The sequence below is a fragment of the Dreissena polymorpha genome, chromosome 1 (genome assembly GCF_020536995.1).
Source record: "Dreissena polymorpha isolate Duluth1 chromosome 1, UMN_Dpol_1.0, whole genome shotgun sequence".
NCBI lineage: Eukaryota > Metazoa > Mollusca > Bivalvia > Myida > Dreissenidae > Dreissena > Dreissena polymorpha.
Window position 1 is genome coordinate 208,891,353 of NC_068355.1, and position 15,557 is coordinate 208,906,909.

At 35.0% G+C, this 15,557-nt stretch overlaps 1 protein-coding gene across 1 annotated transcript; it reads right to left on the reverse strand.

Moving 5' to 3' along the window:
• Nucleotides 1–2,525: 2,525 nt before the first annotated feature.
• LOC127864808 (60S ribosomal protein L19-like) lies at nt 2,526–12,915 on the reverse strand. The gene is made up of 6 exons (XM_052404693.1): nt 12,764–12,915; nt 12,351–12,457; nt 4,794–4,916; nt 3,863–3,983; nt 3,170–3,280; nt 2,526–2,713 (listed from the first exon to the last, which is right to left on the reverse strand). Exons 1-6 carry the CDS (start codon nt 12,766–12,768, stop codon nt 2,593–2,595), a joined length of 588 nt encoding a protein of 195 aa, XP_052260653.1. The 5' UTR covers nt 12,769–12,915; the 3' UTR covers nt 2,526–2,592.
• Between the last annotated feature and the right edge of the window lie 2,642 nt (nt 12,916–15,557).

Genomic DNA, 15,557 nt, shown 5'->3' on the forward strand with positions numbered 1-15,557 from the left:
ATTAAAGCAAAGACTCTGTTTCCACTGTAAGAATACTGTCGAGGATGAGGTTCGTTATTACACTGTCCTCTTCATAACTCACGAAGAGTAGAACTTCTGCAGTCTGCAACTAGAATTAATAATGATTTTGATAATTTATATGATGTTGATAAAGTTGAATTCACATTATCTAATGCAGACAGCAATAGTGTGTGCCAAAACCTGCTATAATGTCTTAAATCAAAGAAAATTAACTCTTAGTCAATGATTATAATGATTATTGCCCCCCCCCCCCCGTTAGTTTTGTATATAACTTGTAGTATTGTACCTTTTAACAGCTATGCCTAGTATTAGTGTTAATGCTAAATTGTTTTACTGATGTATTTGTTTTAGCTCTTGCCTAAAGTTACCTTGTGAATCAAACTGTTATATGATCGGATCAAACACTTTTTTTACACCCATTTTGAGAATGTAAGGCATCGGCCTCATTATTCAAATTTAAAGTTTTAACAACTCATTTAAAAGCAGCTTTTAACGACAAAATCAACAAGGATGCGATACTTAAAATTTTACCTGTATAATTCGGTCTTTTCGTAACTAAAGGAGTTGTCTCCCATTCGGGTAAGTATCACGAGTACCCCTGGTAAAAAGCGGTCCGTCTAAAATGCGTAGGACTCATATCCGCGGATATGACCGAAAAGTGCGGATATGGACGAATATAAGCAATATCGACACTTTTTCTGCAATGTTTATTTCAATGTTTAATGAAAAATACAATTCTTAGTTACGAAAATCCCGAATATGTATATAAAGTGAAACCTATGGATCACTATGCATTATTGAGATTAATGAGAATGTCATGTTATTTAAGTCTCTTGTAAATATTTTAGAACGGCAATGTACTGTATTTTAATTTGTGATATGTATGTAATGTTATACTGTGTACATTGATGAGACTAATCATTTCACCTATACGCCCACCAAAAGCAATCTAAAATTTTCGTTTTACAATCAAATATTGGTAGTAAAAGCCTTTCAAATTACTATATATATTTATTGCCGACTTAAACCATCACATTTTTTTCGAGTATTTGTAACCTTTTGTAATGAATCCATGACATTATGTGTAAATATGATCCCTATATTTTATATTTATGACCCATATTTAATTACATTTCATGGGAATCTTTTCATTTACTTTTACTTGCTAAAGACTAACTTCTAGACTATATTTAGAGGTTTGCTCAATATTTACTTTCATATCAGCTTTGGACCTGTATCTTTCACACACGCATTTCATAAGCACGCTCATATTATACATATTTTAGTACTGTAAGTCATGCGAGATCTTGAAAAGCAAACTAGAGTCAGACATTAAAAGACATTTAAGCATCGTCGATACTTCTGTTTTCACAGGTGTGGGGACTTGCCACTATTTGCTAACATTTCATCAAGTTTCTTAAAATGTGCACCATAAGTCTTCTGTCTACTGTTGAACTTTTCTAATACTTGTACAACATCAATTTTGAATTGTTTTCTCATGTTTTTTTTTAGTTCACCAATTTTGTGTATTTATATTTCTTGCATACTGTTGCCATTTTAATATTTGTACATATGTATTGCACGGACTCAGCAATACTCATATCAATGAATTTACTACAGCTTAAACTAAATCTACACGTTCCTATCATCTCCATTCATTAACCACTTGACAGTACATGTACTTCCATATTTTAAGGACAACAGTGATCACTTATGACTTCTTTACTTTGTACAGTATCTCAAGTTTGTAGAAAATAAAATCATTAATATTTCTATGTGGATATTTATTTATCCTATACCACTAAAAACCTCAATGATTGTGAGCTTAACAAGCGATGTGTTTGTGAAACATTATGTCCCCATATATAGGACCTTTGACCTTGAAGATTGACCTTGACCTTTCACCACTACCAATGTGCATCTCCATGAGATACATGTACACATGCATGCCAAATATCAAGTTGCCAGCTTCAATATTGCAAAAGTGTACATTAAATGAGCGATTTTGAACCATATATTTGACCTTGACCTTGAAGGATGACCTTGACCTTTCACCACTCAAAATGTGCAGATCCATGAGAAACACATGCACGCCAAATATGAAGTTGCTAACTTCAATATTGCAAAAGTTATGGCAAATGTTAAAGTTGGGGCAAACAAACGCACCAACAGACAGGGCAAAAACAAAATGTCCCCCTCTATAGTGGTGGGGGACATAAAAAGTTGTATAAATTATTTAAAGTTCAAAAGATATTCAACAATGGCTATTTAACTATATGTGTCAAAGACATTGATGCCCGAATGACACATATTTGGACACATACAAAGCCAACAGAAAGTTAGATTACTTGCTTAAAACAATCATCTTTATATACTTTGACACAATGTGCCATTAAATACGTACAGATGGACAGTCAATTGAATTGCTAAAAGGCTCTCAATTTGTGAGATAATAAAAATGATATCTTCATAAATATCATAAACAAGGGAGACAACACTACAACCAGATGAAGAAAACAGTTTCTTTCTTGATCCGCTTTACTGACAGGTAAAATGTTACAGGCAAATAATTTATTTCTTGGCTTCATCATCAGCGTACGACTTGATAAGGTCTGCACGCTTCTGTGCAATCCTTTCATCGCGACGCTTGCGAGCTTCCTTGACCCTTGATCTGCGGGCATCAGCGATGTCACTAAAAAGGAATATATGGATGTGTAAATGTAAGCTTAAAGTAATGCATATCTAAGTTAAATATTTGCTTTCAATAAAATTTAAACATTTTATGTTTCAGCATAATTAAAGGGCAAATGACTTACGAGCACTTGAATCACTGTGCATGAAAAAGGTGTATTGCAAACCTTCACTATATGGCTATGTTAAATTTAAAAATACAAGTAAATACATTAGCTTGAGAAATGTAGAAGTTGCATCAAAAATATTACATTTTATGTTGACAGACGGACAAACCAACCAACCAACCAACAGCTGGACTCCTATAAACTTGTTTGGGCATGATCAAGCTTCATGACTCCATATGACCTCAACCATTGTCTCATTGTGATGAGGGGGGTACATAAACACCACAGCATATGACAATTTCACAATACAGAGGTCTTGTAATGCATAAATACAGAGTCTAGTGGCCTACCTGAGCTGCTTGGATCTGATGTTCTCAGCCTTTCTCTTGTGGATGTACTCCATGAGAATACGCTTGTTCTTGAAGCCGTTACCCTTGGACTTCAGGTACAGCTCATGGTACCTGAAAAGCAACAATGACAAATGGAACTGGGACATAATTATGAAATATCTATTTTAAAACAGTTTAAATAGACCTTAAACTGGTAACACTCAACTGCAATATAAATGAGATATGGGTCATGATGGCTCTAACAAGCTCATCCACTTGCATTATTTTTAACCTCAAATGTCATAACTTTCCTTTCTTTTGGTATTTGTTTTATGACGGAAATTTGTCGCAGTTGAGACAGTTCAATTTACTGGTACTTTACCAACAAGGAAATATTTGCTGTGCTCCGTGTGCAGGTCAGTAAAAAAAATATTTTTTGTATTGCATCTAAAATTGCTAAAAATTATAATGATTTGTATAACACTTATTTTACTACAAGCTGTTCTTTTTGTGAAATGAATGTTATAACACATTTAACAATGCCTCAAAAACCAAACAAGCGTTATGGAAAACAGGATATATAATGTTGAAAATGTTACATTTCCCATTCAATTGTTTTGATTGCATTTTAGTCACTTAGATGTCACTAAAAATGATCTAAGCAATTCTATTGTTGGATCCGTTCTAAACAGTCACTTTATCAAGACCACATACAAATGCTTATCAATCTTCTTGGCCTCTCTGTATCGCTTGAGCAGCCGTCGCAGGACTCTCGTACGTCTCATCCAGAGAACCTTCTCTGGCATACGTGCGTTGGCAGTACCCTTCCTCTTGCCTGAAAATAACAATGTGCACTCAATTATAATGCAGGTTTTGTTTACACTGCCTGACAAAATCTCCCTCAAACAAGAATACTCAACATGAATTAGGTAGATATGTAAACATGTTATCTAATCAGAATCACCTTAGGAGTTACCCCCTCTCAACTCCCTTAAAATGTTTTCTTCAAATTTTCAATGATTTCATAACTGGTGTTAGTCAACCAAATATGCTAATCTCTGGAAATTCTCACCCCTGTTGAAAGCAGGTGACCAAAATTCTAACTAAGACTAGATACTATCAAGATAAACATTCTGACTAATAATCATACAGATTAAATCTTAAGTGTGGCCTCCTAAGTGGTAACAAAATGTTTTTTCTTACATTTGACCTGGTGACCAAGTTTTTTGACTCCTCATACATGTGATCCAGGTTTTATCTCTGCCTAGACATTTTCAAGACTTAAGGAAGTTGCATCAATATTGGTTAAGAAATGTGACCTCTGATAGTCCCACACTAGAAGTTGACATATTGCTCATGTGAGCCAAAATATGTAAAGGTCATTTTAGGCTGATACATGAAAGACTAAAGCTATCAAAACTTTAAAATAAACCAGTTTAATTATAACATACAGTCTATAAACTTTTTCCTCTTGTTTTCCACCATCACAGACCAATTGATCCTCAACAAGAGCCTTTATCAGAAACCGTTAACTATGCAATACCTTATCAACTTAAATTCTATTAATAAGTTGTAATTATTAAGAGCCCAGAAACAATTCACTGATGTTTTAGTTCAAATGCATCAGATAACACATAGATTTTACCGTGACCCATGTGTCGCCCCTTCCTTCTGGCAATCATGTTCTTACGAACACGAGCCCTGGAATGTACAGCAACAGGCTTCCTGATGATGAGACCATCCTTAACAAGCTTGCGGATGTTTTGTCCTGTAAAAATAAAACCCCACAATTTGAATTTTAAGAAAATCATGACTTTACATGGCTTTTTCTCACCATTTTATGACCTAGACCTCTATTGGTCTACTTGGAAATTTTAGAGACCACGTACTTTAAAATGAGATATTTGACTAGTGTTTGATAAATAACTTTTTTTAAATTGATTGGTAGCAACTCTTGAATGTACTAAAAAAAAGGGGAAAAAACATGCTCTTATCTATGTGTGCATGTAATGTAGGAGTAAACCTGGCTAATTTACAATATAAAAATGTACTTAAGAACATCAGTAAAATTGTTTACAACCAAACATCAGGTTCAATCCTTCATTTCAGTTCATTGAAGGCAATAATAATTATAAGCATTCACACATGTACTAGTAGTGTAGAGATTGCAGTGCTCACACTGGCCTTCAGAAAATAATAGCCATATTTTTTTTTCTTAAAAAAATAATAGCCCAAAAGACGCTGACTTTTCCGCAAAATGGTACTGAAGGCAAAAATAAAAAAACAATGAATCTCATTTTATCTTTGTTTTATCAAATGTATATCTCTTGGATTTAATTTATAAAATTCAGTGCTCCAGCTAGGATTTGAAAAGGGCAGGGGGGCTTTTTTGTCGAAAGGGCACTTTCGACGCGCAGTATTTTGTCAAAAGGGCACTTTCGACAACAGTATTTTGTGAAAAGGGCACGTTCGAGCGCGCGGGTGTTTCTGGAATGCTTCCTATTGCATGTTAATTTATATGTTATAAATAATTGTATTATTCCCATTATTATTAAACCATTCAAATATAATGTCTACAATGAGGATTAAACTAATTACAATGTATTAAGAGATTTATGAATTATCATATGTAAAAAAAAAAAAAAAAAAAAAATTTTTTTTTTTTTTTTTTTTAGGGGGGGAGGGGGGGGGCAGGGCGGAGGTTCGGGGGGGCAGGGCGGAGGTTCGGGAGGGCAGGGCGCGGCGCCCTTCGATTTAGGCCTAGCTGGAGCACTGATAAAATATACTTAAAACAAGCATAATATCAGTCAGTGCTCAACATTAAACTAAAAACCAACTTGCCCTGCCTGGCAAGTACTTAGAAAATCTACTTGCCCTGAATGTTAAGCAACTTGCCTAAACATGAAATATCGCATTAACTGTAAACCTAATATTTTTTAATAAAGATAAAAATGAAATGCCACAAAACCTTTTTTTTATTTGTGCACATTTAACAAAATTATTACAGCAATTAAAGTCTTATTAAAGTCTAAATTAAGTGCTCTTCATTATTTTTTGCACTTGCCCGGGCGGACAACTAGATTAAACAAGAGCACCGCCTTGCGGGTGCAGACCGCTCATCTATTTTCTTTTTCAAAGGTGAAGGGACTCTCATTTTCAATCACAAAGGAGGGAGGAGTGGAGTGAAGAGGGGTGTATAGTGTGGGGTTGTGGACATTTATTACATTATCTTCCAAAAAAGCGAAAAAAAAAAAAAAAAAAAAAAAAAATCCGGGGGGGGGGGGGGGGGGGGGGGTTGGGGGGGCGATGGGGGGGGGGGGGGTTTGGGTGCGATGGTTGGACGGTATTTCAAACATAACCATTTTTAAAAAAAAAATGGGGGGGGGTATAGTGTGAGGGTGTGGTGGTAATTTGTGAGATGTTCTTAAAAAAAAAAAAAAAAAAAAAAAAAAAAAAAAAAAAATTAGGGGGGGGTGGGGGGGTGGGGTGGGGGGGGGGGGGTATAGTGTGAGGGTGTGGTGGTCATTTGTGAGATGATCTTAAAAAAAAAAAAAAAAAAAAAAAAAAAAAATAGGGGGGGGGGGGAGGGGGGGGAGGGGGGAGGGGGGGAGGGGGGAGGGGGGGAGGGGAGGGCACGGGGGATGGTTTGGGTGGAGTCTATTGTGGTATGTCAGGTAAGAGTAGTTTCATCAAAGTATCAATCAAATCTAATCATAAATAAAGAAGTTATGGCAATTTTAGCAAAATTTAATAATTTGACCTTGAGAGTCAAGGTCATTCAAAGGTCAAAGTAAAATTAAAGTTGCCAGGTACAGTAACCTCATGATAGCATGTAAGTATTTGAAGTTTGAAAGCAATAGCCTTGATACTTAAGAAGTAAAGTGGATCGAAACACAAAATTTAACCATATATTAAAAGTTACTAAGTCAAAAAAGGGCCATAATTCCGTAACAATGACAACCAGAGTTATGCAACTTGTCCTTTTACTGTACCCTTATGATAGTTTGTGAGTGTTCCAAGTATGAAAGCAATATCTATGATACTTTAGGGGTAAAGTGGACCAAAACATAAATCTTAACCAAATTTTCAATTTTCTAAGTATAAAGGGCCCATAATTCCGTTCAAATGCCAGTCAGAGTTACATAACTTTGCCTGCACGGTCCCCTTATGATAGTTCATAAATCTTGCAAGTATGAAAGCAATAGCTTTGATACTGTAGGAATAAAGTGGACCTAAACACAAAACTTAATCAAATTTTCAATTTTCTAAGTATAAAAAGGGCACATAATTCTGTCAAAATGCCAGTCAGAGTTACATTACTTTGCCTGCACAGTCCCCTTATGATAGTTAGTAAGTGTTGCAAGTATGAAAGCAATAGCTTTAATGCTTAAGGAATAAAATGGACCTAAACACAAAACTTAACCAAAATTGTCAATTTTCTAAGTATAAAAAGGGCACATAATTCTGTCAAAATGCATGCCAGAGTTATCTAAATTTGCCTGCCCAGTCCCCTCATGATAGTAAGTAAGTGTACCAAGTTTGAATGCAATAGCATTGATACTTACTGAGAAAAGTGGAACTAAACGCAAAACTTAACCAAAATTTTCAATTTTTTAAGTATAAAAAGGGCACATAATTCTGTCAAAATGCACGCCAGAGTTATCTAACTTTGCCTGCCCAGTCCCCTCATGATAGTAAGTAAGTGTACCAAGTTTGAATGCAATAGCATTGATACTTTCTGAGAAAAGTGGACCTAAACGCAAAACTTAACCGGACGCCGACGCCAACGCCAACGCCAACGCCAACGCCGACGCCGACGCCAAGGTGATGACAATAGCTCATAATTTTTTTTCAAAAAATAGATGAGCTAAAAATAACTTGCCCGGACCCAACTTTTACTTGCCAGGGGCAATAGGACCAGTCTTCGAATTAGCCTATAAGCCCGAAGCCCGAGTCGATTCTTGGGCTGGTCGGTCGATCCTAAATGCTTATAAAATAGCCCGATCGGTCGATTAAATATTTGAGCGTCATATCAATAACCTGATTTATACGCGTTTTTAAGAAGCACGTTTAAATTTGCTATTTAAATGCCTAAAATGACGTTATACGTTTTAAAGCATGCGGCCGCCATTTTTCTAAACTGTCGTATAAACATCCGGGTATGTTGCTATTTAAAGTAATGATGCAATTGACGCCCAATCAAGATGAGGTTATTCAAACTGAACATGTGTAGATCACGTTCCGGTATGTTCGCGCATCGGGCATTTCGTAATTTTTTAAAATAATGACCAATCTAGAAGCGTATTTAATTTTAGAAGCGTTTTCCGAAAATGTATTTATAATTCATGAAAAATGGACAAGTAAGTTTTCAATAAAAATAAAAGAGTCTGTAAGGGATATTGTACGCATTAGGTTAAAACAAATTGATCCTTATTACAGTTAGGTTTGCATGTGTTTTAATCAATTATTTTTGCGTATTAGAATAAGTTTTTTCAATGTATTATTAATAATTGTAGTACTGTACTTTCGTTTATTCTGTAATCTCGTTCTGCTACGTGACCTATTTTGCTACTTATAATCTGTTTACGAATATACAATACTTTTCACGGTTGACACATGCTTATCAAAACATCGGGAGTAAATTAAAGAAGCAGACATTGTCACTTGGTAGAAACCGTAGATTGGGCAATTAACACACCCAGTGACCTTTTTTTCTGAAGTCACATGCCGACAATTCAGAAATTCACCGGCGATTGTCCTAGTAATAATACGATAATAATCTGTTATTTTAATAAGCTGATGTATTTTTGAAGTTCTTCGGATATTTTTTAAACATGATTATAATTCGATTTGCTTTAAAATAAAACCAAACACCGGTCAAACTGATTAATGGAATCATTGAATGAGAACATGTGTAATAAAAAAGTTACAATAAACAGCATAATTATCTGGTGCATTTTGTTTAAAATGCATTTCAAAAGGAGACATTATACCCTTTATTACTGTAATCACATGCATCTGTTTTTACTAATGGAAGTAGATTTTCTGATTGTTAATAACTATTTTGGTGTTCCTGGGCAAAAAAGTCATAAAATTTAAATTGACCTATCCTCGGGCTATTGAACATGTCTTCGGGCTATTAAAAATTCCATCTTATTAGCCCGAAGGGCTATTTGGCTAAAATATTTAGCGTGAAGACTGAATAGGACAACTGTTAATGTTGAGCCCTGTCAGTGTCATTTTCTTATAAAATATTATCATGGCTTTACAATAAAGAATAAAATCAAGGTTGTGCGTGTGACTTAACAAATCAGACATCAGCTACAGTTACATACATATATACTTTAAAACAAAAAGATAAATACTTTTATTAAAGTTCTATTAATAAAATAAAAACTGCCTTTTCAAATTGTTCAATTTTTAAAGACCATCTAGGAGTAAATTCTGGTTAGTTCATGTACCATACTACCATACAAAATATTGTCAACCAGACCATCCGTAACACCGCATATGTATTCGTCTTTCTATACAAAGAATAAAAATCGACAAACCGTACCGTATCCGAAAACGCCTGTCCGAAAACATGTTGAGATACCTCTTTTGCACATGCAAATAAACTGACTGCAGAAAATAAAAACCCGTAACCTTGCAAATACGCAATCAATATACCGTATTTTACCATGCATAGCGCGCAGTTTTTTACCTTCAAATTTCAAAATAAAAATTCAGTGCGCGTAATACATTGACACAACGCTTTCCTGGTTGCTATATTGCAAAAAATCCATTTCGTAATCGTAAATCTTCACAATTGCCGCCATTTTTGTTATTGCAAAAAAACTACACCCTATAATGTTATAGACTGAAGGGGCCGTTGTCGAAACAACAAATAGCGGGAAAGGTTAGGAATGAACGGGGTAGTAATAGTTTTGACAAAAATTAAAAGATGAAAAAAATGTCTTTGTTGGTGTTTTCACACTTCTTCATTGATTGTTCTTTAAAAAAAATCGAGGTATATCGATCCCTGTGCGCCGCGGTATTGTTTGTTAAAGTTTTCGTTGTCATGAAAACTCGTTGATTTACAACGCAAAACGTCTTATTTGAACTAAGGCTAATTATTTCAATAAGTATTTCTCAACTTCGCTTTTGCTTTATTTTGATAATTTAATCCAAAGTTTAATGTTAGCATTTCCGAAAATGTGCACTCTATGTGAATTGACAGTTTGACGTCATCAAAGGAAAGCCGCTTCCTGTCTGAAGCAATAAAGCGACAAGTTTCTCGCCGACAAAATTGGCTTCCTTTGTCTAGCAATCAACATGCCGAACCAATCGTGTGTTTGTTCCTCAATGGCAATCGTCCAATTATATAATAGCACGTGCAAAGCTCCACCTTCGAACCTTTTGCAAAGAACGGAGGTGGAGTTCAACGGTTAATTGAGCAAGTGTTTTACGTAAGTTGAGTTCCGATTTGCCGAAATTACTAGGCCCTAAGCATTGAAACGACAAATATATTTATCAATGATTTTCCGATCTCTGCATAAATATGCTACTGTGCGAGTATACTACGTAGGTTACAAACCAACAATAGAGATATAGACTCGTTTTATTTTCTTTCAATAGAGACAAAATAATGATAATTGTCAAATGGCTTTACGCGGATAACGCCAACTGTATGGAATTGAGCGTTCGGGTGTATTGTTTGTCTTACTATAAATACTTATCAACTAGACGCAGTGAAGGCGCGAAATACCGGGTCAAACTGGATTTATTGGGGAGCATCTCTTAATGGGGAAATATTTAAGTCGATGAAAAATAAAATGGGATCCACGGACGATTTGCGTAAAATTGGACATTGAGATGTTGCGGGTCTGCAGAAGAAGATGTCATACGATGTTGTGAGTGGCAGGTAATGAAAATGTTACACTGTTCAAATGTGAGGAATAGGTAATAGTGGTTCGAATTTAACGCAAACATGCGCAGCGGCAATAAGGACATAACGGTGTTCTCGAGAGAATAATCTTAAAAATTGTCGAAAATATAGTGCTTTGCAACCCATGCTCCTGATCGTATAAACGCTCCCTACTTTAAAACAAAAAATTAAGCGCCCGAAAAACTCAGATTAAATGATTGCGCAATATAAGAATGGCGGCCATTTTCGGCCAAATTTTCAGGTTTTTAGTCTTGAATTCTTTTTTTTCTCCATTTTGGCTTTAAAAAATCGCATGCGCGTTATACATGGTAGCGCGCTATACATGGTAAAATACGGTAGGTCAAAATATTGTTTTTAAATGTGATATTGCAGTGCTTCACTTTACTCATTGATACATAATTTAAAATTTCAAAGGCGGACATTTAATTTGCAACATGCGTAGAATGGTACGGTTTTCAGAAAGTAGCGATAACGTGAATAATGGCAACATTGCAAAACTTAAGTTTACTTAATACCTTTCAGAAGTGTGGAATGTTTTGAACATTAATTAGTATTTTGAGCGACAAAAACACATTATAGAAAAATAACAAAATCAGCTTCTTTATAATAATTAAAGCAGACGACAATTAACGCCCGCTGACTAAAGCAATTACGGTATCATTTGAGCAACTTAAACAAAATAATTACAAAAAAAATGAAATCATTATCACACATCCAAAAATATTGAAGCAGACAAGAGATAGCGGTAATGACGGGGATAACAATTATTTAATCAAGAAATGTTCTACGTAATCATGAGAAAAAAACGTGAAAAACTAAACCAGCCGACATTATTTGCGGTGATTTTCAATAATGACGCTTAAATAATAATTGGTGAAAAATAACGAAAATCTAACAGTAACCGATAATTTGTAACAAACCGGGAGATTAAAGACGTTTTTTCCCCGAAATATATCACTTCTGTCGGACACTGATTCAGAAAAACGCTCTAGGTGATGTCATGGAAGATATTGACGCGCGTATGACAATGCACAGGGTCGAGTGTGTGTACACAGGTAATCGCGTTATCGATTTTTCCTGCTTGATGGCCCGATTTACAGGCGTTTCATTTCGCCAGAAAACTTGTAGAGGCAAATTTATTTTTGATGTAGGCGGATTAATATAATCGCCATTTTTTCTAGACAATTTTCAGAAATAATAGCAAGTTGGATTACATAATCGCCATTGGCGATAATGTCTGGCAGCAGCGTGAGCACTGGATTGTATGAAACTTACTTGAGTTGGCATTTGCAATTTCATTTGTTTCGTTAGGATCCAACCAGACCTTGTTTTTGCCACATTTGAGAACGGCAGCGGCGAGCCGTTTTTGCAACCGCAGTGTACTGAAAAGTAGGTAACAGATGTTTCTAGACCTTGTTTGACGAAATGTTCCCAAACAACATTATATTCCAATGATAAGAATAACATTGCATTGGGTCGCATTGCCATTTGTTCAACTTCAACTACAAGATAAATATGTCTTAACAAGCGAAGCGAAAATAACTATTATGTCTAAAATATTTAAAATGGGTGGACAAAGTCTGATGTTCAGACAACATTTATTCTCGTTTTATTCAATGGCTTATTTACAGAATGATGATAACTCGTGTGAGTGCCCTAAAAATAACAAATGTGAGGGACATAAAAACCTCATGGTTGCAGTTGCACGTTTAGTGGTGAAAGAGGAAGTTGGGCGGATAACTCAGTCTGATATTAGAACGCATTATCATTATTTAACGCAGAACGAATATTATTGACAAATAATAGTAATAATACTTCATTATACCACATTTAATAATTTTGCTTAAATTAATAAAAATGAATATCATAATTTTAACTTATTTGCGTCGTTTATTATTGGACTATTTTCAATTGCGCATTTCCAGTTACATTGTGACTGGTTGTGGGTCATTTAACGGAAAGCGAAAATGCTCTAGGCGGCTAAAAACAGTTATGCTGTTGTAGTTATAGTTTTACATCTCTATTGGAGATACTTGCTAGAATTAAAACATTTGATGAACTGTTATTTGTGGGCTTTATGTTAAAAGCTGTGTCTTGTAAAGTTGTAAAAGATAATAAATTGGCGATTGAAATAATGCATTGAACTATATTTAATAACAAAATCTATCAAATCGAAGATGTTAACCACTCAAATGTTCATTCAGACAGAGATCTTAAAATTAACATCTGGATGTAACACCCAATATGAATAGCCAATAAACGCTAAAATCGGAAACACTAAATATTTAAGAATATGACAAAAAATGGGATCAAAGCGTTAATTTTAATTTCGGTGTACATGTGCCAAATCAGCAAGCACTTATATAATTGGGGCAGATTTATTTATGAAACAAACATTTATAAGTTTATAGTTATGTCATTGTATATGATTTCTTCTGAACAGCATAACAATACTTCATGTACACAAGACATGTAAACTGTTGGGAAAGCCTCATACATCTGTGCAGATTTGTTCAAACGACACTTAGACAAAATTTTGGTTCTGCAAACAAATACCAACAAACGTGTCGGGATTGGCATTTACGTGTTCGCCATAAATATAATTGAGGTAAACCATTATAGTCGGATATTGGTGGAAAATGTTGATGATAAAATGCTGATATCGAAACTGTATATACTCATTTTTAAGCAACGATTAATATTTAACTTGCGTGTTGCGTCATAAACCTGTGAATTCTTAGTTTTAAGTCTGTGCATAAAGTCCCTGATGAGAAACTAATAAACTAATAAAATATTAATTCATCCTTTCTTTCCCGCCGATACGTTAAACTACACTCAATAACACACTTCTGACACACAATTCTAACACCGCAAAAATATATCAACTTGAAAGGTCAGGTGTTCTTTTGTGATACTGTTATATACAGCTACATTAAAATCATAAAAGCGACGCTCTGACAGTTGTGGACCACGGTCAGGCGTGGTTCTCTCGTGATGCACATGCAAATGAAAACATGCTATTATTGTTGATTTTCTTTCGAATATTCTTTTTAAATGATTATATCGCAAAAACAAACATATATTTGTTTAAATGTATTATAAAAGGGAATGGGTTAAAGGAAACATGTGTTTAAAAACCGTCTCATAATGCACGTGAAACACATGTAGTACAAACGTAGTCCATCGGACATAAATTTCACTTGATATGCCATCAAAATTCAATCCAATGCTGATACGAGTTACACATGTGAGTAAAGACACGACCTGTAACCCGTGTACTATGACAGCCCATGAAAAACACCGCATTCGGGAATGGTTGAACAGTCCATTGCATCCATTAGTTATTATGGGTTATCGATGAGATACAGATGTCATCTGAGCAATAAGTTGAAGAAAACGACCCACAAAATACCGAGCAACCAGGAATGGAAACTTATGTAGTGCAAGTTCTAATGTTATTGACTGTACAATTATTTTTCATTTAAAGTTAATACTATTTAGATTCTCCTGTTTTTATATATAGAGGTTTTATGCTCGTTAAGAGATACTCCTTAAATCGTGGATCTATGCCAACAGCTAGCTAGAATATCTAGGAGATATTTAATTAAGTAAGATTCATTGGCCCATCGTATTCATTTGACGGAAGCCATTGATAAATACTCTAAAATCAACATACGCGTTTTGGTTTTGTTAGAAGTGCGATGGTTGTAGTTTTCAAGGGTTCTTGGATAATTTGACATGCCTTTCAGTAATTTCATAAATCCTCACCGTCTATAAAGTACGTCATGCTATGTTTGACCATTTTAACACCCCACCCCCTGTAACAATCTGTCACAAATTGTGGACCCCTGCCCCCCCCCCCCCCCCCCCTCCTCCCAAAAAAAGTACGTAACTCTTTTTAACATTGTTTAATTTACCCCTAATTTAAATTTAAAACACACGTCACTATTCAACATCTGTAAAACATAACATTTCCACTTTATAGAATTTTAGCAATATATATAAAAATGACGTTTAATAGTAGAATAGCTAGTTGTCAACAGTTGTCAAAAATCAGACTCGACAAGTATATAAATATAATACACATAATATTTATGCTGATTTTTCATTTACAAAAGTTGAGGTTAGGTTTAAGACAATCTCCCGATTGCGTAATCTTTTTACACATTATACGAATTTATTAGATTGTCGAATTTTTATTATTATAATAACTATTATATGTATATGGCCTGACCCACCCCCTACCCCCTGTAACACCTTCTAACAGCCCACCCTACCCCCTCTGGAGCGTGACGTTATTTATGGACGCCCCCTTGCTCTGCCTGTATGTGTGTTTTTCATCAAGTGTACCAACCGCTCAACATGTCACATATGTTTTCCATAGATAGTAAATTTTCTTTCTCTTATATTGTAACTAACCAGTCTAGTATATTAGTTTGGTACCCGGTCAACTATATGCCATGTAAGCACAACCCGGATCTA